We start from the raw sequence: 23,602 nt of genomic DNA, 5'->3' as shown, positions 1-23,602 counted from the left end.
ACAAGGTTATTGTGGTGTTGCATGATGATAAACTGAACAATCGTCGTACTAATTAAATTTGCAAATTTAAATTAACCAGCGAGAATACTGATTAAACCTTACAAATTTAACAAAATGCACATGAAGTAGAGTACTGATTAAGCTAAGTGAGATTTAATAAAAGAATGTTAGTACAAAATTCCAGGTTAGTATGGGTTAGCTACAGACATTACCATCATGACCGTTGTCGTAAAAACTAGAAATATGTTATGTCGAAACAGTTGTGGGAAGCATTTTGCAGTGATCTTTGATTATTGCATTTAAGTTTGCCTGCTTAAGTGTCTTGTCTATTTAGTATCAATGATTATTGAAACAACCAAAAAATAATTACCCTTAAACACTAAGTCCGTAAAGCATTCTTGTTCTGTAAATGTATTTCTTAAATTATATAAAAAAATTTATTAAACAAGAATTACATACTTTTTGATTGAACAGAGCCTGTTCTGCTCACAAGGGGGTGAGCAACAAATGAACTCTATTAGGGGCTGAATGAATGCTCATTATTATACTCGGCAGGATTATGGGGTGTTTATCTGGATTAGGTCAGACTGTTAGGTTTCCGTCAGCCTCTGCATCCTGTAGGGACGTGACTAATTGTACATGGTCGCACGGGAAGTGGACAAGTAGGTTTGGAGGGCCTTGGAATGCATCTATCGTGCTATTGCTGTATGCACGTGTGGAATATATTATTGGTAATCTGTATAGTGTGTCTGTGTGTGCGCGCACATATTGCTGGTCCTCTGTGTAGTGTGTTCATACCACTTTCCCTCTGAACACTGTATCTACCATACCTCACACTGCTTCTTGGAGTGATCAGCAGTACACTGGTCTGAAGGGACATGTATTCTGTGTCCTTGTTCTACATTCGTTTCCATCTATACACAAGCTGGAAACGAGTTCTGCAAGTCATTAGCAGTACTGGAGATCATTTTGGTAAAGAAGCATCTAACATTGATTAGAACAGGAAAAGAAGATATTGAGCTGTTTTACGCTGAAATTTTCCAAAATGATCTTAAAACATATAGGTACTTTTTAATAAGAAGTTAAGCAGTAGAACTAGGCTGTGCTGTGTGGGGAAGTTCTGCTAATGCCATCGTGATAGGGTGTTTTGCATGAGACAAAGTACCGCAACTGGACACCTAGCTCCTCGATCAAAGATCAAGCTGTGGCTTCAGCAGTACGTTGGAAAACTCCCAGCTGACCTCTGATTGCGAGTCATGGAGAAATTAAGTCAATGAGGAAAACTAAATCGTAATAGTTGCTGACAACCTTTTCATATATTAAACACCAAAACTGTAAATTTTGGTTAAATTCTGATTTCAGATTTGCTGCCAGCAAAGTATTGCTGCAAAGACAGAGTTTTATCTACCAAAATTACAAATAAATTAATTTTAGCACATACAGTGTGTTATGTTAAAGTGTCAGCTCCAGAAGGTTATGTTCATTTACGGTCTGTTTTAAAGCTAGGGATGTATAAGCACACACATCTTCATGTGTGTAGAAAAATTTCCAAGAGATGAGCTTTGTGACAAGCTAATAGTTGGAATATCATGGTCAAGGTAAGAACAAGAGAGCAACACAGATAACAATAGGCACCATGAGGAAAATGCATTTTTGGTGTGGCACCAGAACTTGTCATTGTTTCTTTCTGCACTCATACATTTTTCTCTTTTTTGTTGGGTTCCTTTGATGGGCTTTTATTTGCATGTTCTGCAGTTGAAACTGTCATTTCAGTAGCAACCTGTTTGAAGACCACTGACATTTAGTCAGCACTGGGAGTGTGTCCAACAAGGTATTCCTCTGGGGAGGTGTTGGATATGCCCTGCAAAGGTTAAAAAATGGACGCCTACTGGTGAAATGGCATGTTCTGCATGAACTCAGGGGACAGATGAGGAATATGGTAGCATGACAAACCCTTGGACTAGCAGCAGCAACCTGGGCTGGAATCCTTTCTTTTCTAGATCTGACTTCAGCTTGTCTTCAGGTCAGCAAAGGTCAATCATTTCTTCTTGATTGGAATTTAATATCAATGTAATAATTACCAAAATGTTACTAACAGTACAATTGTGGCCAGTGCAATCACCACAAGTTTAGCTGAGATATAAAAGGGGGAGAGGGGATACCCCTGTAAAGCTGCTCGGCGAGTAGAAGTGTAAACAGAGGCTACGATGGTAACACAAACATGGACATACAGTAGCACTGAAATTACATGGACACTCATTTAAGAAAGCCCTTGAGGGCTGTGATCGTTTTACTTAAAAAGGGCACAAAAGTCTTTGTAAAGTAAAAGCCTTTCACTGGGAAGTAGGTCAATTTTAAATCTTTTTACAGAAGGTTGAAAAAAAGAAAAGAAAAAAAAAAAAAAAAAAAAACAGCTCACACTGACTGAAGAAAGCTACAAACTACATTTAGTAATGAGTTCTTTTCTTATTCTATAGATAAAGCAGATGAATTCATATATGCCTTTTGTTTTCTGGCACATCCTGTTTTACTTTATATGCTTACTGTTCCGTAGTCACATTTCTTCCCAGATACTAATGCCAGAAATACATTCTTAGTGCTGAATCACTTCATATTTTATTTATGAAGCAATGACCCCCCTGCTGAAAACTCAGCCTAAAATGTCTCTTTTTTATCTTGTAAATAAGGTTAATTACTAAGCAAGCATCCATTATAGGACTGCTGAATTATTCAAAAGATGACCACATTCTTGCACAAACATGAAGGCTAATTTCAGCCTGATACTTGTCCTACCATTAGTTGTGACACTCAAGGAAAAATAAGTTACTCTGGCAGTTTCTGTTCAGAGAGTACCTTATATATCTATCACGTTCATTCTTTTCCTTAGACAAGAATCAATACACAGTGCATGCTAGAAAAAAAAAAAAACTTTATATAATCTCTGGTACACACCACAAGAATATAGTGCATAAAGCACTCAAACACCTCATCTTTATATTTAAACTACTCAGCCTAATGTAGATTAGTCACAACTGCCACGATGAGCCATATCACCGTACCATGGTGGAGCAACCAAAGGCCGTATCTCTTTTTCTTAGGCTGTCTCCTACGGCCATGACTCTATCCTCTACAGAACTGTATAGAGTCATTGCTTTACTCCTTGGAGAAATTTCTACACTTAAAGCTGCAGCCCCTTGGTAGTCTCCCAAGGCTATGGCGCTGTTACATAGTGAGCCTCCTAAGGCTATGGCCCTCACCCTTGTGCATCCTCCTAGGGATATGGCTGTGTTTCTTAGGGAGTCTCCTAGAGCCATGGGTCTGCCCCCTAGACAACCCCATAGGGGCATGCCTCTTTTTCATGTAGTGCCATTTAGGACCATAGCTCTGTCCATTAGGAAGTATGGTGCTGGAAAAATGTTGCCTCTCAGAACAAGGAGGCTGAAATGCTTGTACTTCTGAAGCATAGTTGTAAAGCAAAATTTCTTGCCCATTTTTCTCATGGTAAACTATCAATACATAACTGTAGTTTCACATGCTGTCTAATGTATTTTGGCATAAGCTAATATTGATAATGTTGATATAGGATTGTGCAAAGAGGGGAGCACAAGCTTGAATCCCAGGCCAAAGTTCCACACGGTTTGAAAATGTAATGTAGTTACTCACAATGTGGAGCATGAGGTAGTCTCCTAGGCCAGGGGCGCTGTCAATGCGAACCAGGATGCCGTCCTTGAGCGAGGTGCTGAAGCCCACGGTCAGGCGGTCGGTGCGAGTGCTGGGCCGGTCATTCGCTGGCCATGTGTATGTGATGAGGCCTCCCCCTTTTCCAAAAATGAAAGTGGTTCCAGCTGGAGAAACAACAGGCAGATTGTTGAGATGGGAGGTGAAAAAACTCTTATGATCAGAAACAACACTATGTGAGATGTACACAAATTCAGTTTGACGACATTTTTCATTATTAATTATTGGCTAGCTATTATTGAGCTGAGCAGGTCGACAGGAACCCCTCTCAGAATCCATTTTTTGCAGTTTAAAAGATCTTTTTTTCTATAAGTCACTCCCCATCCCCCCCACAGGAATGAAGACACCAAATGAAAACAAGACTTAATATGAGAGAGAGAGAGAGAGAGACATTACACTCCTGTTCTTTACTGTTTACTGCTCCTATCCACTTTAAACAGGTTGACAAGGCAATAGTATAAACGTGATGTTATGTTCAGCCCTATGTTTTACTCTGCACCACAATGTATCTAAAATGAGTAAGTGTTGCTTGGTTAGGTGCAGAGAATGGCCTTGATGAAATATAGAAAGTACTATCAAATGTTACAGCAACAGCAAATCTGTGGTGAGATTTCAGATTCTTTGACCTCTCATCAGATATGGGCAAAAGCAGTAAAAGGGCCAGCTGCTCTTTCATTTCTAAGTACAGAATCAAAAAATTAAATAAATTCCAACTCTCTGTCTTCACATTTGCCGTACTTCCTTCCTCACGTCTGTCTTTAAACTACGGCTGTTGGCCCTCAGGCCTCCTTCGGTACCGCACGATGTGTAACACCTGGCTGTCTGTGGAAAGCCACCACACTGGTGCCTTCCAGCTCCATTCGCACTCCCACTTACTGAAGCTATGCAGGTTCTGTTATTATTGCCTTTTTAATCCGCTGCAGCATAAGCATCTGTCTCAGCATCAGTCAGCAAGAGGAGACAATGTGCTCAACTGCCTCGAGCCTCTAAATCGGAGGCACCAAAATAAAGGAAAACAAAGGATTACAAACAGGTTTAAACTGGAATAGTCCATACATTGTCTGAGAAAAACAAAGACCCAAAAAAAGTAGCAGGGTTTGTCATCAAGACCTTGCATTTATAATTAATATTTAATGGAACAGTCACTGGATTAACTAATTAAGAAGCTGATTCACATTACATGTACATTTATTTAGCAAACACTTTTTTCAAAAGTGACTTCCAATGAACTCAATGTAGTGTTATCAGCCCACACACCTTATTCACCATGGTGACTTACACTACTAGATGCACTACTTACACTGGGTCACTCATCCACAAACCCACACTCTGGGTGAACCTGAACAGCATGTCTCTAGACTGTGGGAGGAAACCAGAGCACCCGGAGGAAACCCACGCAGACACGGGGAGAACATGCAAACTCCACACAGACTGAGCGGGGATCGAACCCACGTCCTCTCGCACCACCCAGGCGCTGTGAGAAAGCAGCGCTACTCGCTGTGCCACCGTGCTGCCCACAGATTGCTACTGAAATCGTTTCTTTGCACATGCTGAACAGTGCAGAAAAATGTGCTTTCAGAATACCAAAAAGTTTCTAAAATGGTCTTAGAATCTGCAGTGATCATGAAATAGAGACATGAGTCCTACATCTTGAAGTGATACAACTGCCCACTGTGCTCCTAGTGCCCGTGGAGGAGTGGCCACTACAGAAAGGCATGTTGGAAACTGGCATACACTAAGCTGTGGCTGCAAGTGACTCTACAGAAAGCTTGTGTGCTGGAAGCTATCCTGTCTGTTTAATGCATACGGTTTATTAATGATAACACCATGTCAGTCAAAACGATGCCCTCACTGTGCACCAGTGCTTGCCATCCCAGTGCCTGAGGCCAGCTTGGCAAGCCTTCAGCCAATGACTGCAAATGCACTGAACTCTGCATACAGATGGGAGCCATCTGACACCCACATGCCATCCTTTATGAGGAGCTATAGAGTATAATCATAGAGTTCCAAATTAAGTATCTACAGCGGCTGTGTTAGTTTTCTGATGTAACTGAGTTTTCCTGTAGCAGTTTCCCACAACCTATTGGTAATGGGGTGGTTGGTCTGTGTCCAGTGGGATGCAAAACGGTGAAAAAGGTTTGTTTCTCTATTGCTGGCACACACAATTCTGTGAGAAACTAAAAATATGAGTGTATATTTTCTTGGCACAGGCAGGGAGCCCACTTTTTGCAATAGCCATAGATGACGACGACGACGACAACGTGAAGCATAGTCCCACAGCATATGCCACCCTGGTACAGTATATCCATGTGGTCACCACAGCGGCCTTACATTGGACCCAACTGATGAACTGATCAATGCTGAGAGCTCCTGAAATTCCAGACAGGACACAGGAGGAGGACAAATATCTGTATGCAGTCCATCTTTCCACACAGACAGCACTACCACCTGAGAAACTTCGGACTTCATTCATATTTAAAGCGGGGACTGACGAAGGCTAGCAGGTGCCTGCATGTGCCAAAGTATCCCATCTCTGGCACGTGACAAGAGGTGCATACGAGCAGCGCTAGATACACGCATGAATAATTCAGGAGCTTAGAGGGGGGAACCAAATCAAACAAAACCTTCAGATTCCCAATACATAAAATGTAGAAATCACTGCTAAACAAGAGGGGCAGCAGAACCATCAAGCCTACGCCTGCATTGGCAATATTGATGAATTCGAGTGTTGTAGTAATAATATGAGGCGAGACGTCATTGTATTTGAATGCAAGACAAGAATCTATGTGGGTCACTTTGATCAAGCACATGGCAATGGAGCTGTTATCAGATTTTCATCCTTCCATTTATATCTTAAATAGCAAGCTTTAAATTGCGTGGGTCCCTTTGCAGGAGAGTCTCAGGAGAAGGGCTGTGTTACTGTGTGATTCTGAAAAGAGAGAAAATCACTGGATTGAAATCTATCAGCTGAGCAATAGGATTGCAGCGCCATAGATAAGAGTGTGATTAAAGTGGGGCTCCACTGTGGGTGCAGGGGGGCAGGTGGTTCCAGAGAGACACAAGACAGTCCCCAGAAGCCCAGTCATTTTGATTTCACCAGTATATTTAACATGATTACCTTCAGACCGGTGCATAAAATCTAGGTCAATTGCTTAAAAATAAAAATCAAAGCAAACTGACTGATGAAACAAAATGGAAGACTCACAATGACAGAAAATCTAAGCTACTTATCATGTATTTATACCCCTCCCCAAAACCTGTCACACTTCTTCAGTTTCAGGATCTGTGTGCAAAGTTCAGCACATCTGCAGAAGCTGAAATACATTCAGTCTCAACTTGTCCACATCATGACAGTCCTGCCACCCTTACTAGTGCTTCTACCACTTCTGACTCCGTTTCTCTTAGTTCTCCTCTTACTGCTGCACTTACAGCATTTGATGCAATGAGCAGCGAAGAAGCAAGTGGCAAGTCCGGTGAAGACATGACACCAAAGAATGAGTGAAGGCATCATTGTGAGACACTGAAAAATGGCATAACCAGATGGACCTGGGTAGAGAAATTGGATGTTGATAGAGGTGGCTTTGCAGCAACCACACTAATTTTCAAAAACATGTAATCCTAATCTGAATAGGTTCAGCAAAACCAGGATAGCTGTCTGACATCTGAGGAACATTCAGCAGAAATATACAATAGGTATTGTTTTCATGACCTATTCTATATTGCACGTTATGCTAATTACCAAATACCATAGCTACATATGACAGTTGTTCTGCTATTAAAATGCTTTTATTTTTTAATTTACAACCAAGGACTGCCCTTCAGATTGAAATCTTTTTACCAAAGAAAAAAGTTAAATAAAAACAATCCATTTGTAGCATCCATTTACCCGTGATCAATAACCACTTGTCCCGTGCAAAGTGGCAGTAGTCTACAGGAAACAAGGCAGGGTACCCCAGTCAGTAGCATGGTAATCAGGTACACACCTACTCACTCATACACAGACATGAAAGATGATTTAGTCACCATTACACCACAAATCCATGTCTTTGGACTTTCGGAGGAAACTGGAGCATCTGGAGGAAAGCCACACAGACATGGTGAGAGTGCGCAAACCCCACATAGTCTGAGCCACATTTGAACCGACTTCCAGACACAGAACTCAGGAGCTGTGAGGCACCCGGACTAACAGCTGCAGTGTCATGCTGCCACCACCTAAATATAATCCCACCGAAAGAATCCTCCTTATGAGTTTTTAATCTTTTAACATATTGCTTAACTTTCCACATATCCACTATAGTGCAATCTACTCTGTAGACTGAACACCTTTCACCTGTTATAATGTAGCTCAGCCCCACCCATGGCCCACCACATCCTGCAATGTGGCCCATGAGAACATCTGTAAATTATTAATGTATATCTATCATAAATACTATACATTCTATTAAATCACACAGTAATAGTTAAAGTGAGACACAAAATGAGTAGCTGGTAACAAAAGTGACAAAACAGCTAACGGCAGATCTGCTGTCCCCAGTTGGGGGTCTGCTGGCTTAGCACCCTGTTCAGCTGCAGCTCAGTGATCCTCAGTAGTAAAACATGGTACTTACTAGAATCGCTCTCTGTTTTTAACTGCCTGTGCAAGGTTATGCAGTCCAGAGCCTATCATGGAAGAATAGTGCAAAAGACAGGATGGCAGCCCATTGGAGTGTTATTTTCTTTGTATTCATTTTCTGCATATGTGCAACTTAAAAGAGAAGTTAATGATTTCTCTTTGCTGGACTTTTACAAGAATTGTGTGTGGCAAGAAAAGTTTGCGATATCCATCTATGTATCAGTTAAATGATTAATAAGGGTATGTTGAAGTGGGTAATGTATTTAATACCATTGCACTTGACAATACAAAATATTTTATCAATCTGAGACATACAAGACCCTCTTACTATGTTATAATGCCCTTGAACCAGTTTACAGTAATGACTGTGGCTTTTCTCCAAGAAAAGGCTGGATACCGATGATCAATGTAATCATGACCCATGTTTGGACTATCCAGATGATGTCAACTTCCTGGTATGTAGTAGCTATAAAAGAGCTGAATGAGTGCAGACAGAGAACCATACAATATTACAGACAAGCTAATAAAAATGCCTTGCTATGTAGTGTTATGGTAACTAATATCAACTTTTGAACTGTGTCCATATTAATGGCACTTGGTCATAGTTTAGCATAAATGTGAATCAGTCAACCCTAGAAAAAGTTTTACCAATGAACCTAATGGTAATTATGTCTTCCTCTTATGAAAATTCACTTTACAAAGGGTTTTTCCAGGAATGCATTACCTTCATAATGTGGGGGGACTGTACTGCTTTTTTCCAGAAGCCAGACAGGTTGGAGACAATTTCTGAATTGAAGCTGGCAAAAATTCACTATGGGAAAATAAAATCTAAGTTCTCATGAAATCAGTGATTACTGAGTACTGCCAGAATTAAAACAAAATGTGGACCCATGATCCATAACAACTGTGAATTACTGCAGTAAGTACATCAGCAGTATACTGTTCCAGGTACAGTGTTTAGCTGCAAGAACTAAAGAGGTGCTTTATACCTACTGCTGTTCATACAGCATCTCATGGATGTTCCATCTCCCAAGCCCTCCATCCATGGTGTAGTTCAGGCTGAAAGGATGCTCAATGGCATGGGTAAGTTTTCTTGATACATACTGTAAACAACTCAGATTTATAAATTGCATTTGAATTCATTCCTTTGCTTGCCAATTCCTTATATCAAAAACCATAAAAGAAGCACTTAAGAAGATGTGAACCCAGTGACTAAGAATGCTGAATGCTCATCTTAAGCGTTCTTTTTGTAAAATCCTTTGTTTTAATAAAGCAGATGGATGTTGGGTTTCATATAATCTGGTGCTTCATAATATGTGTTAATGGTCATTGTCTCACAATATCCCTCTGCAATGTGCCATAAATCCAAGTTATTCTGGCTCCCTGGCCTGTTGGAGACATCAGACAAACCTTGGTCCCCTTGTTGCCATGGCAACCCCATCCTCTTAACGCAGCTTGCAGAAATATAATTTGTTGTTGAGGGAGATGCTATGAACTTTATGGTCATTTTCAAGTCGGCACCAAGACCCCTTCACTTCGCTGTCTACCCATATGATGTGAATGTTTGTTTTTGTAAGTGGTAGGGTTAATTGGAGTAGACTCTAGCCCACTAGCAATTGTTTTGCTCATAAAGCTGAGCCAAATTCCAAAAATTCAAATAGAAAAAAAAGACACCAAGTCATAAAACACAAAGAACACTTCTTGTCTGAACAGTTTTCAGCTGGATGCAGCGTTGTGGGCGAGCTAATTACCTATTGGTCTCATGCCAGCCACAACTTGACTTAATTTGCAAAAACAGAGGTAGACAGCATATAAGACCAAATTGATTTTTAAGGTCTTAATTTATTAAATGCACAAAACTGACACATCGCTGGCACACTGAAACCCCTGATCCTCTCATAAGACCCGTCTTCATCCAACCGTGACATGAAATATTGATCTAATGTGCCATGTTATATTTCACATCTGAAATCCCCTGTGAGTGGTGATCACATCTGAAGTATATACTGGAGGTTAAGAATCCTCATATACTGCTCAAATACGTATGCCGATTTTAAAGCAATAAAAGATGACATGTGGGGTGATGTTTCCTAAAATAAAGGTGTCGTATTTTCGCTCCGTGTTAGTACTGTTTTCGTTTTTAATTTTCTGTCTTGACTAGGTGTTGTGTTGGGGGGAGGTTGACTGACAGATGGAAACCCAATGCTCTGCTGCAGGATATGAAACTGGAGAGAGAGAGGTTCCACAGACAGGATGAGACTGGCTGCATCGAGCAGAAGCTTGGCTGCATGCTTTCCTGTTCCCCTCGCACAGAGCTCATCGTACTACATCACAGGTCCACAAATCTGTCTGATGTTTCTGGAAGCAGCAAGGACGTTGCTGCAGAGAAACACTGTGCTCCTGTCAGCCGTGAGCCTGCTGAAACTCCAAGCTCCCTGCGGTTTGCAGACAACAGCAGCGGCAGGAGTAGTGACTCCAGTGAGTCCAAGCTTCTATCCTGATGTTTCACATTTAACGACGAAAAGCTGCCCACATTGGTCGCAGCTACTGAAAAATCACGGACAAGACGACAGGGAAATTACTTGGATAGTCTAGTGCAGCACCTTTCAGTCTTGTTAGTGGCTCTTAAGATGTGGGGAAAATCGCCTGAGTGAAGAGATCTCAAATGTGGAATACTTCAAAGGACAGTGCAGTTTCCTTCTTCACAAACAAGCCGCACTGCATACAACTCCCCAAGAACCAAAAAAAGTACAATAGAATAGTAAATACTTAATAGGAATAAAATTAGTTTCCCTTTCTTACGATCCTCTCAGATGCTTTGTGAGTGACCCACACTGCTATCTGTTAGGGTGTCCTGAGCCACCTGCTCAGCGATACACCAGCTCTTAGAGCACAGGGGCAGCAGCTAACTGCCAACTCTTGCAGCAGATGCTCCATGCAAACTGTCCTCTTCACAGAACTCCGGATAGCAGTCAATTCTGCTGACTGCTGGAGCTGCATAGAGATAAGCACCTGTGTAGATCTTATTCTTTTGTTAGGGAGAAACCCCTGCCTAAACCAGCTGCCTTTGAAGTGAGCCCAACGTGAAATTAAAAGGGGGGGGAGGCTGCTTTCACTTGTTCATGAAAGACCAAAACTCACATGGACTGAATAGAAATGCAACGAGAGGTTACTGCTGGCAACAGCACCCAATCCATCGGCATTAGCTACGTAAGATACGTACTTACACAAGAAACCAGCCTTTCAGCTAGCACAGGCAATCGTTTCTTCTGAAGTACGTAGGAGCCATTGTGCGTCTGTAAGAGTAACATGTCTAGTGTACAACAGATGCTTAAAACAAGGATGAGAAGCAGTAGGTCTTGTATTGTTATGAAGCATGGATTGCCTCTCATAAGTCCATAAATCAATCAGGCATTGCGAGTGACAAGGACAGCTCTCATTACAGCTTCCCTCTGGTGTTTTCTGGGCTGTGGAATAGAGATAAATTAAGATGCAGTTTTCCCAGGGAAGGTGTAGTACATGAAGGCCTGTCTCTCTGCTTTTTAGGAGGGCTTGTGTTACATCTGGATAAGGGTTGGTGAATGCAGTGACCACAACCTGTCCATATCTTCCTCTGTGATGGACAGTCCCAAGTCTCAACTCACAGACCTCCTTGACTCCTATGGTTGGCTCAGTAGTGGACAGAGAAAGATCCTCTTTTCTGACACACTTCACTCACAGAGCCATCTCTAGTATGCCACTAGATTGTGTAGATTTTGGAAACTCTGCCGAACTGTTTAGTTTTATTCTTAAATTTTTCAGAATCTTGTAAGGACAGCATCGAAACTGATTACGCATTTGATGTTTGTATGCCCATGTTTGGTTGAACCAAGTCTGCCATGTTCATTTTACATACACACACAATTTCTTGATCTGTTTTCTCTCTTCATGCCAGTAGCATTAAAAGTAGTAAGCAAAACAGCAGACAAGGCTAATTAAAGGTGTGTACACAGGAGTGGGCTGAACGAATTTCGGAAGCAGATCTAACAGAGTGGTCCTAGATCTTCTTGTGAAGTCTTCAGGGAAAACAGCACCTCAGGATTTGCATTCCAGATCAGAAAAAAGCCAACCCAGAAGCAGCTCCCAGGCACATTTACACTGTGTTTAAGGAGTAGCCTTTTAGAAACGGCAAAAGTTGTGTTCCTGCTATCTCTTTTATAGTGTTGATAAATTCAGTACTGCCAAAGATGACTCTTTCGTGGTGTGTTTCAAGAAATATTATATTGTTCTTCAGAAATAACATTGTTGAAAGGTATGAATCCTTCACAGATCTCTCAACCACCACCTTTAAGTACTGTGGAAATGTCAGTTTGGATCTAGACCCAAAGCCAGTCTTCTCTAGATTCAGCAATATATCATGAAATCTACATTTCTCAGCATGAAAATATTTAAACCAATAATGTGGATCCCAGGATATATTACAGAATGTAGCCACACAAGTCTGCCAGGCGCCCAAATAGGAAAGAACTTATGATGCAGTTCACCAAACCAGTTAATATCAAAATACAAAGAAGAGTACTGCTTTTGTTTTTTTTTTTTTTTTTTTAAAAAAAAAAAAAAAAAAAAACCATCAAGAACCATCGCCTAAATCTTATGACTTACTGAAATGATGTCTGCATGGAAAGAAAGCAAGATTTTATAATTACATGTCAGCTTCAGGCATCAAATGATATAGACAGTGAAAAAGACAAGGCTATGGCTAATTGCTTGAATGCACATTTTTTTTTCATTCTGTATGTAGAAAACAACATAAAAAACCACCTATTTGGTATACAATTGATAGATGATTTGAATAAGTGATATAAAAGGACGAAGGATCTGGAGATGAAAAAGAAAGCTGTGCCAGACAAGTTATACAAAAGCTCTTTTAAGGCTGGAATTCTATAAAATTTTAGATAAACAGCTCCAAAGCAGGATGAGGAACTACATAAACACTCCACAAAAAAAAGAAAAAGAAAAATTGCATTTGTGTTGTCATGTTTTCTATTACCTTTAAAAATTCTGGTTCAACAATCCACGTATGAACAATGAACATTAATGTGACAGCCAAAAGGGCAAAACACAAAAAAATCCATAACACTGATAGATACAAAAAAAAAATACATTTCGGTACTACATTTTTCTGGAGGACAGTGAAAACCACTTTCTTGTAATCCTTCTGCCAGCATTAGATGTGTTTTACCTATCACAGCGTAAATGTTTAAGATCAGTTGTATGTCACTGTGTATAAATGTTTGCACTGAACTCTAACACTAAGAAAGCCAGAAGAGATCTCTGTGATGTACATTTTGAAGCTGGGAAAAAGCAAGCCAGTGGTATGGTACCTTGTGCTGTGATACAACCCAGTGAGTCTGTCTCCACAGGTACAGGGAATAACATGGAACAGTAAACAAAGTACAGTACAGTACACAAAGGTTTCAGCTTTACTGCACCATCAAGAAGCCAATCACAGCTCAGTGACATCCACTCAGGACTTTAAACAAATAGTGAAAACTGAATATCAAAAGCAGCAGGAGAAAATAAATGAATAAATAAATAATGTTGGTGCTTTGCTGGAAGGTGTTTATTTCATACAAGCACTGTCAAGTGCTGCTGTTAGATCAAGTAACTGATTGCCCAGAAAATTAATTTTCAACTCTAACCTGCAGTGTTTAACAATATGATTTTTAGTGCAGAAATACATTTACAATACACAAAATGTGCACTTATCTACAAACACTGCAAATTGTAGCACATAAATTTTTCTTAATTTGATAATATCTAAATGTGTGCATGTTTTGTTTCCATGAAAAGTAAGAACCCCTGACATTACTAAAGGAGTCAATTTGGTCATAGATGGATGCAAAGGCATAGTACAGCAAAGAAAATGATTTGATATGTGGCTCTGAACTTTGAAGTGAATACCTGCTAAGTGTTCAACATTATAACAACTTAACATTAATATGCCCTCAGCCCTTATATAACGGGGTCCCGTAGAACGAAAAATTGTTTCAGTTGCGCATGAAAACCTGTGTCCTTTTTCATAGAGCAGGCTTATTGTTAAGCATAGTATACAGTGCATTTTCTATGTTACCTCCTCAGCAAGTATTTTACTCACTGTTTACTGTGGGTTGCACTCTACAAACCGCAAGGACACTGTGCTTCTTCCATAGCATAACCAATTAATGTGTTTGCTGCCTATGCCTACCTCTTATCACATGGCCAGTCACAACCTTTGATGATTATTATTATTAATACATTTAGTGAACACATTTTTTCCAAAGCAATCTACAGTGTTAAACTACTTACAATGATCGATCTGTTTATACAGCTGGGTAACTTTTACTGGAGCAATTCAGGGTGTGTACCTTGATTAAGGGTACTATAGTGGGAATGCAGATCAAACATTCATTAGTAATGCTGCACAGTGCCTCCTACAAAGTAACGTCTCAAGCTTTGCAGAGTGAAAGCTGTAGTAGCAGAGATCTTATGAACTTTATTTGTAAACATCCAGGAGCCAAACTATCAAAATTTGTCTGTCCAGGGTATACCCTGCCTCACACCCTATACTTCCTGAATACAAAGCGTACCTGCACAACTTTGCATTGGATAAGGGCTTATTGGCAATAGATAAGTAAATGAAAACACTAAAAGATAAGCAAGAAGCAGTAACTTTGTTTCATGTATTACAAAATATTCTGGTGTCATTGGTATACATAAAAATACATTTTGGTATTTTAAATCACTTCAGGTGACATTTTACATCCAGGAAACTTATTTTTTCCATAAGAAATAATGGTAATTTGACCTCCTTCTAACAGGAATTTGCCTAATTTAGAGAGTTTACATAACACATTAATCTTGTTATGCAAGGAATGGGTCCGATATTGAATAATACAAGGCAGTCTAAAATTAAGTTTGACACAGAAAGAGAAACAATGCTACACCAATGGCCCTTATTGACAAAGCTATTACTTTTTCAGTAAAAACACTCCATTTCCCTGCTTCCCGTTCTACTGATGACATAAAAACACCTTCATGACCGGGTATTGCGTGTACTGGACACAGTTCCAGCTAGAGATTGGGCATAGGAGTCCCAGCTCAATCACTCTTCTTGACAGACAGTTGCCCTGAACAAATCTGAACCAATATTCAAGGGTATCAATGAGAGGATAATTGCATCCAAACAGAACCTTTGTTCTTCTACCAGTTTCCCCTAAGAGAGAACACAGGGAGATCATTTGTTTCCAATAAAGCAATACAACATAATTGATTACTCAGAAGGCAGCTCAATGGCGCTTTAGGAGGAATTACTACAGAGTGACACAACCTTTGTAACCCTGTAAAGTTCCTTGGTTGTCTTGTGCTCCAATAAAAGTGACAATTGGGCATAATTCACATGTTTTGACAGGGGGAAAGTTTCAGTCATGTCCAGTGGGCCACTAAAAATTAGATGTTGCAATGTGAACTGCGGAGACAAGTCCTGTGGTTCTCCATGTATTAATGCTACATCATATCAGGATGTATGTTTCTGCCTCTTCCTGCCACAGACCTTGACACACAGTAATCATCTTCTCTGCAACACACCACTACCTCAGTGATGTTGGGTCTTGGTGCGAAAGCCTTAACAAGAATCACTTCCACTTTGTTATCCTATTTACAGATAGTCTGAAAAAACTCCCAGATATGCCTCTCAGTGTGACCCTCAAGCTAAGATGAAATGAAGGCCCAGGATCCAGAGGTTGTTAAGCTCTTGCTAGACAAGGAGATCCACTACAGCATGAAGATGTGGAAGCCTTGCTGCAAAACCAGATTCACAGACTGATCAACAACTGCAAAAGATGACAAGCTGGTCTGTTTGTCCCCCCTGCTGGGCACAAACCTTTACAGGTATCAGGGGAGCCTACACAGACACCAGGAGGAAGCAAACCATTTCAAAAGATTAATCTCAGCTTACATTTCAGCAAAGAAAACTATATATATCTACTCCATCAAGAAACACAGCTATACTTCTAATTAGTCTAAACACACTATTTAACACACTTGATAGGAAAAGGTTATTTTTCAATTCATGAATCTTCTCCCTGACAGCATCTTTGTCAGAGATTTTCAAAAAGCACCATGCCAGCCTAAATGTAGAAAAGTGTGCCAGCAGCCATTTCAGAGCCCTGGGTTTCTGTGCGCTACAAACAACAAACAAATGACTGGGTGATTCCTTGCATTAATGTGTCTGGTTGCCAAGTCATATTAAGACAAAAAGAGGTCGTCTTCATGAGTGGATGTTTATAAAGGAGCCATAGTTCTCTGTGCTCTTACTCTCCTCTCTGCACATCTGCAGTATGTCTCGCTCTCACACTGAATTTCACTGACCTTTTCTGAGAAGCCTCTGTAGAGATTTCTGACTGCTATATTTCTACTTTCAACCATGTCACTGACTTTATTTCTTCAAGCAGCTTCATTGTCTACACAACTGAAGGACAGGCAAATTTGAAAGTGTCCATGCACTGAATGGTAATTACTGGACATCGCTGCTGAGGTGCATGTCAAAGGTTGTAAATGCAGAATGAAGTGAAAATGAATTGACTTATTATTAGACAAAACCAGCTAATAAAATCTGAAGAAATTATTAGAAACAGGCACTTGAGCCCAGCCTTACAATGTCTCAGAGAAGAGAGCACCGTAAAAGAACAACGATCAAGCTCAATTTACCACCAGCTTCTCTGGCAGAGATATTAAATGAAGATGGATAGGCTGACATTCTTTCTTGATTCCGAGGCTGACATCCCGTAATCATCGTGTAGATTGCAATCTCCTGAGACAGAACATATTACACTTACTCTGGTAGGTGCACAGAAAAATCACACCCTGGGAAGGCTATATAATCTCATTAGGGCTGGGCATTTGCTCTTGTGCTACTCTTGATTTCATGTTCAATTCACTCTGAAGTGCTAATAACTTTTCAAGAAGAAAATCTGTCTACCACTGTATGTTCTTTCAAAGAGGCCTTCTAAAGGGGGGGCGAATCCAGAGGCTAAACAAATGTGGTAAAGAATGTGAAGACTGGACCACTCTGCAGTTCCCTCTGCAATTTGAGCTGTGGTTTGCACCTTGGAGAGACTCCCCGACAATCCTGGGCCATCCTGAACTTGTCCACAACCATGTGAATCACTACCACCACAAGGAAACAGGTGAAAATTCACAATCACAAGTTATAGAGCCCGACTGAATAAATGGGCAGTTTGTCAAATGTTTTAACATCTTTATTTTCCTCATCTAATTTACAGAAAAGGAGAACAATCTCTTTCCCCAAGAGCCAGTGAAGCTTTCTGCATGTGTGCACATCCATTAAAATGCCATTTCTACAAGAAGTAAGAACTTGTAAGGCCATAAAAAGTCTTGAAAAAACATTTATGTGCTTCTAATTTTCAGAACCTTAAGTGCATTCCATTAACACTTCATATAATAAAATAAATGACAGGAGGCAGAGATGTGTTTTAGGGTTTGGTTGGGCTTGAATTACAGTTCTGCAGTGTTAACCATATGTTAATAATTCTAATTAAGACAAGCTGCTTCCACCTGAAGGACAAGTGGGCTGCTCTAATGAACTGGGGAGAAGAGGAAAGCAGAACTTTACTGCCAGAATTGTTGAGATTCTGAGTAGTGATGTTTGGGCAAGTTTTGGCTGCTTATGGCTTTTTTCAGTTTTTACAGCAGTTTTACGTGCTGTGGGGTACAAGCACTATCCATCGAGTCACTGTGCTGCCCAATTTACAACAATTGGCTGTTACAAAACTTTAGTTGTGTTTCAATCCTTGAAACCCTGTATCTCTGTCCCCTATCAGGTCTCTTCCTTCAGCTTCAATGACCTTACAAACTCTGCTTTTATCAAAATACATCAACCATAAGAGACTGTAATGTGTTATCAAAACACATCAACCATACAAAAAAACTAAGTACTATATTTAGAACACAAATGTCACTACTGGCCAACTTCTCGGGACAATGTTGAATATCATGACATGCTTAATAAAACAATCAAGTGTGGTCTGATTTGTAGACTTTTAGTATAAAATCTGAGCTGCTTCCCTGTCTCAGCCTTACACTTCAGCCCAAAGTAGTGTCAGAAAGACTCACCATCTGTGCTCTGTGCTTGTAAACGTGTTCCTAAAGGCCTGAGAACAGTATCCCTGACCAGCCAGCCAGCTCAAATGCTTTCCAAACCTTTTGCTCCTGAGGCAATCATGTATTAACTGTCATTTCAATCTAAAAACACAACTTTAAAAGATGAAAGTACTACTTTTCAGAGATTATTGGTAAATCCCACATATCATTTTGTAGTCATCATGACACCAAGGGGCTACAGGTACTCACTCTGACACAAATTGTATATGATTTCCTGTGACATGTAATTTCAGAAAAATTGTGACCAAAACTTGAAATTACTGATAGGCCATATTTCATAAGAAATAAAACGTATATACTTAGCTTTATAGTCATAAAAAAACAGAAAAAGAGGATCCCAAAGTTTGTAATGGCAATTCATTTATTAGAAAAAGCTCCAAAAAAGGAAGCACTTTGGTAAGCTTCTCTTCCACCAACCTTTTAGATAAAACTCACCTTGTTTCCTTACGGTAGTGAGCGAATTTAAAAAGTGTGTGTGATGGATGTGCAGAATACAACATGAACGCTAGACTCAACGCACCTGCCTGCACCCTGTTCTCAGCGCAATGTGGACATCCCTAGCCTAAAAAAGATGCATTTCCCACCAAGCTACTGCAACAACTGAAGTACTGAACCTGTGAGTATCTGCCTATTGTGAATAAGCCACTTCTCCAGTGTAAACAAACAGGTACCAAATCAAAATTTGAACAAGAACACCGTTTTAATGTGGGAAGAAATACAGTATATGACTTTTACTTGCTTTCGAAGGAAATAGAGGTGGTCTCTGTCTTACGATGGTTCAACGCAATTTTTTCAACTCTAAAATGGCGAACTGGCAATAGACATTCAGTAAAAACCTTACTTCGAATTTTGATTTTTTTCCCAGGCAAGCGATATGCTGTGTGATACTCTCTTGCGATGCTGGCCAGCGGCAGCGATCCACATGTCCCAGTCTGTCACACAGAGGTGTGTATTAAATGCATTTTCGATTTCTGATATTTTCGACTTACGATGGGTTTTGTGGAACGTAACCCCATTGTAAGTCAGGGACCACCTGTAGACTCATATCCACTGTAAAAGTGAGGAGAACCATCAAATTTGACAACCACACAGATGGTAAAATACAACAGCTGTTAACATGACAGGCTGCTTTTTAAAAAGATACTGCATTGCTTTAGGTAAACAGAGTCCAGCTGAACTTCTATTCTTCTGTATCGCTCTGGATGTATTTAAAATATTGCTCAACTACTCCACCGAAACAGGACTAAACACATAGTGCTAAATCCAAATCCTAGTTAAAAACAGATTCTAAACAATCAACGTGGTGTTCCCCACCTCTGTTGCTCTCTCTTCAACAGGTCCTGACTGACATATAAGTATGCTGGAGAACTCTCTCTACAGCGCAAGCGAGGAGCCTGGTCATAGATGTGTGAATGTGTGTGACACAGAGAGGTTCACAGCAATGATGCTCTGAGACCCTTACAGTAGGCTTCTTCTCAGGGTTGTGCTCCAAGGAAAGAGCGTATGTTTCATAAGTCTTCTTGTGTCTGTATAATGTATTTCCATACAACATTCCTCCTCACAACATAGGGTACTTTATTAATTTTCAAACATTAATGATATATACCGAGTGAAAAGTAAAATGATGGCCTGGGTTTTAGATGCTTTGCGACCCATTAACGACATTATGCCCTCCTCATACACTACAGCAGGGTTAGAGTCCTCAAAAAGCAGTGGCAGAGCCTAAACTATTTTTCAGCTAATTTTTAGTTTTTTCTTTTTTTTTTTTTTTTAAATAGCTTATGCAAATGCTGCTCTACATCTAGCTCCAGGGGATTGGGCTCCATGATGTCATTACTGCTCCACAGCAGGTTTGGGAAAAGCGGCAAAGGCAGACTAAGCCTGACATTTAGATTCAGCTCTTAGGGAGCGTCAGCAGGGCAATATGGGGAAGCCTAAGGTAGGGCTATAAGCAAAGTGGTAGCTGTGGACATAGGCACAGCATTCAAAAGCAGAACTTTAAGCAAAGCTGCGGATGGAGTTCAGGGCAAAAGATTACATAGGGACACAGATGAGACAAGAGTGTGGGTAGCACTATAGAGTTATGGGTAGGTTTCTGGGTAAACTTTGAGCCTATGTGTAGAATGTTGGTAGAACTAATGGCAGCAGCTAAGACAGATTTAGATTTCCTGCCACTGAACCCAGAGGTTGCAGATTCAAAAACCACCTACTTGTGTAACACTCTTGAGAAAAGTACTTACCCTGAACTGCTCCGGTAGAAATTACTCAGAAGTATAAATGGGTAAATCATTGTAAGTAGCTTAACAGTTTAAGTCACTGTGGAGCAAAGCGTCAGTTAAATGTACCGAATGAGGACAGAACTATGGGGTTATGGGTAGGTTTCTGGAGAGAATACAGATGGGACTATAAAGAAGAACTAAGACAGAGCTACTACGTGCAGTGGGACTGGACACTCGTGTAAGTCAAGTGCCCCATCTGCATAATGAGAGAACATTCTGGATTATTCACTACTTGGTTTAAAGGCTGAGAAGCAGTATGGCTTTCTTTTAATAATAATTAATCTGACACTAATAAAAAATGTAACTCATACTTAAAAAAATGTGTCCCTGAAAAAGCCATAAGCATTACATCAATAAACAGCATAAAAATGAACATTTTGTGTTCCGTAAGCAAGATATTTGACGTTGCCTTTTTATTATTCAGCTTTAATTAGTTGTAAGCAATCCTTGTTTGATCACGGAAAGCACTACTGTCATGTTATTCAATTTATAGACAAATACAAGTTACTATTTCAGAAATCAATAAAACTGAATGTATAGAATAAAGCCATCACAAAGTTGTAACAGTTGAAGCATTGACTGGTTCCTTACTGCTGACCCTGCAGAGTGCTGGAGATACCCGTGTGCCCAACTTCACTACAGCCACCATTACCACCCCTCAGCATACACACATACACATTAAGCAAGGAGTGTGCTGAGCGCTTTTTAAATTGACAGTTGTTTGGATGAACACTCCCACACTTTTATTAGCATTTTGTAATATTTAGATTGAACTCTCTGCCATACATTTTAGTGTATTCAAAATGGGATTAACTTGCTGGGCTAAATCCCTTTTCATAAAGGAGGGAACACAGCTCAACATAGAATTACATTTTTTCTTACTAGGGAACCAGCCCCCTCTTGATAAAACTTTACCAATGTGCAAGAAAAGCAGTTGGGAAAGAAAAAAAAAAAAAAGATGGTTTACAGTGACAGCAAAAATACAATAGACCATATTACACATATTCACTTACACACTGGACTGTAGCAGCCTGAATTCTGAGCACTTAAGTGTGCTGCAAAACACAAAAAAAGTGTTTCTACATTGTGAGAAAGTTTAACTAAAGTTGTTCAGCCTCATTAAAACTAAGACAATGTAAATGGCCAACAGAAATCTGCAATGGCAGATATGTGGTGTCAAACATACACGGAACAATACGGCCTCCTACCTTCTCCACCCCCAACAGCCTTTATTGGCCCTGAGTCAACAGAACCTGCCCTTAAAGTGCCATAATGTATGGGGAAAGTAAGATGCGAGCCGATCACTGATATTTAACTGATAAATATTTTGGAACAATTTCAGGTACATGTGATGTTCAGTGTGTGTTCATTCCATGGAATTAAAGAAAGTCTAGTAAACACCTCTTCTTAGTAACCTATGACTCTTGCTTTGCTTAAATACTTAGCACCCTGCAGTAGTACTCAAAAGTACCACATTAGATCACTGAGTTCCAGTGGCAGCCCTCCCTACAACTCCACATTCAGCTACAGAATCAGCTTGTTTTATATCCTCTCCCAGCACTCCAGCTGTACACTAAACAGCAGCATTGGTCAGCTGAGTTACCTGTCCCTGCAGTCGTACACTAAACTACAACGCTGGGTGCCTGGTTAACGCTCTCTACAGTCGTATGCGTCACAATGGCATTAGCCTGCTTAGCTACCTCTGCGTATTACAGTCTTCCTCTCAGAGGTTTGTCCAGCACAGCACCCAGCCTTTCATCCCAGTGCTGGCGATGCTGGGAGTGACTTATTGGGGCTGATCCTAAGCGCATTAACACAGCTATTCCCAAGGTGGGCAGCCAGAGTGGAGAGAATGGATCAAAAGGCAGGACCTGATACTGGGCACCTATGCATTCATCAGACACGCTCACACTGTGGAACTGGACAGGGGAGGAAATGTTCACACTGATAGGATTTAAACGGTTTTCATAAATCTCTGATTGATTTAAACTCAAAAATCTCAAACAGCAGAACAATGATACAGCCCTCTGGTAATATACAGGTGTCTAGATTAGTCTCACACTGCTAGACAGGTTTATGACAGACCTCTTTTGGGCTTGGATGGGAGACAAAGAAGATCTCGCTTCGGTATGGTCATTAATGCTGTGAAAGAATAGTGTATTCAGCAATCAAGTGTGAAACTTGGTTCTGCACCTTGCACACGCAATCCAAAAGCCTCGCAACACATTATCTGGACCACATGACTGTCAGATATGCAGCTACACCCCCTTAGTACTTCATGAACGACACTGTCAGTCTGAACAGAACACACCTATTTGGACATCGCTTCAGAGCAATACAAAGAAATATCCAATAGTTTAAGACATTCCTGCAAAGAGGAAGACAAAAAAAAAAAAAAGTGTTACAACTTCCCACAAGTTCAATGATGCATAGATCTGTGTGCTAAACCGTACTGTTTGAGACTGAAAACATGACCAACTCACACAAGACTTCTAATAAGTAAACCCCCACACACATCACAGCAACTCAGTCACCCTGTGTGCACTCATCCAGGTGGGACAACATCTCGAGTTTGCGCCGCATGCAAGCAAACAGCAGCAGCAGCTCTCCACCTGCAAGATTTCATTGATGTTAGACTTGTCAATTAGCAGATGACAAGTAAATCTCTCCTGGAACACATCTGCAGAAGATCCTTACATTTTACTGAGGAACGGAAGACTTCTGGATGCACTACGCTAACTGCACTAGAGCTGTGTCCATCGCGAGTTGCAGT

At 40.4% G+C, this 23,602-nt stretch overlaps 1 protein-coding gene across 15 annotated transcripts in view; it reads right to left on the bottom strand.

The window, feature by feature from the left end:
• nrxn3a (neurexin 3a) overlaps positions 1–23,602 on the bottom strand; it is a 223,762-nt gene that overhangs the window by 56,701 nt on the left and 143,459 nt on the right. For all 15 annotated transcript variants that reach the window (XR_001964926.2, XM_018727532.2, XM_018727531.2 and 12 more), the window contains one exon: positions 3,664–3,845. Coding sequence is in view for 14 of the 15 variants with exons in the window: in XM_018727532.2 (XP_018583048.1) it covers positions 3,664–3,845 (182 nt within the window). In the remaining variant the exon portion in view is untranslated. The remainder of the gene's footprint in view (positions 1–3,663; positions 3,846–23,602) is intronic.

The sequence above is a fragment of the Scleropages formosus genome, chromosome 15 (assembly GCF_900964775.1).
Source record: "Scleropages formosus chromosome 15, fSclFor1.1, whole genome shotgun sequence".
Taxonomy (NCBI): domain Eukaryota; kingdom Metazoa; phylum Chordata; class Actinopteri; order Osteoglossiformes; family Osteoglossidae; genus Scleropages; species Scleropages formosus.
Note: the sequence above shows the minus strand (reverse complement) of the source record. Positions and strands in the feature narration are given on the sequence as shown.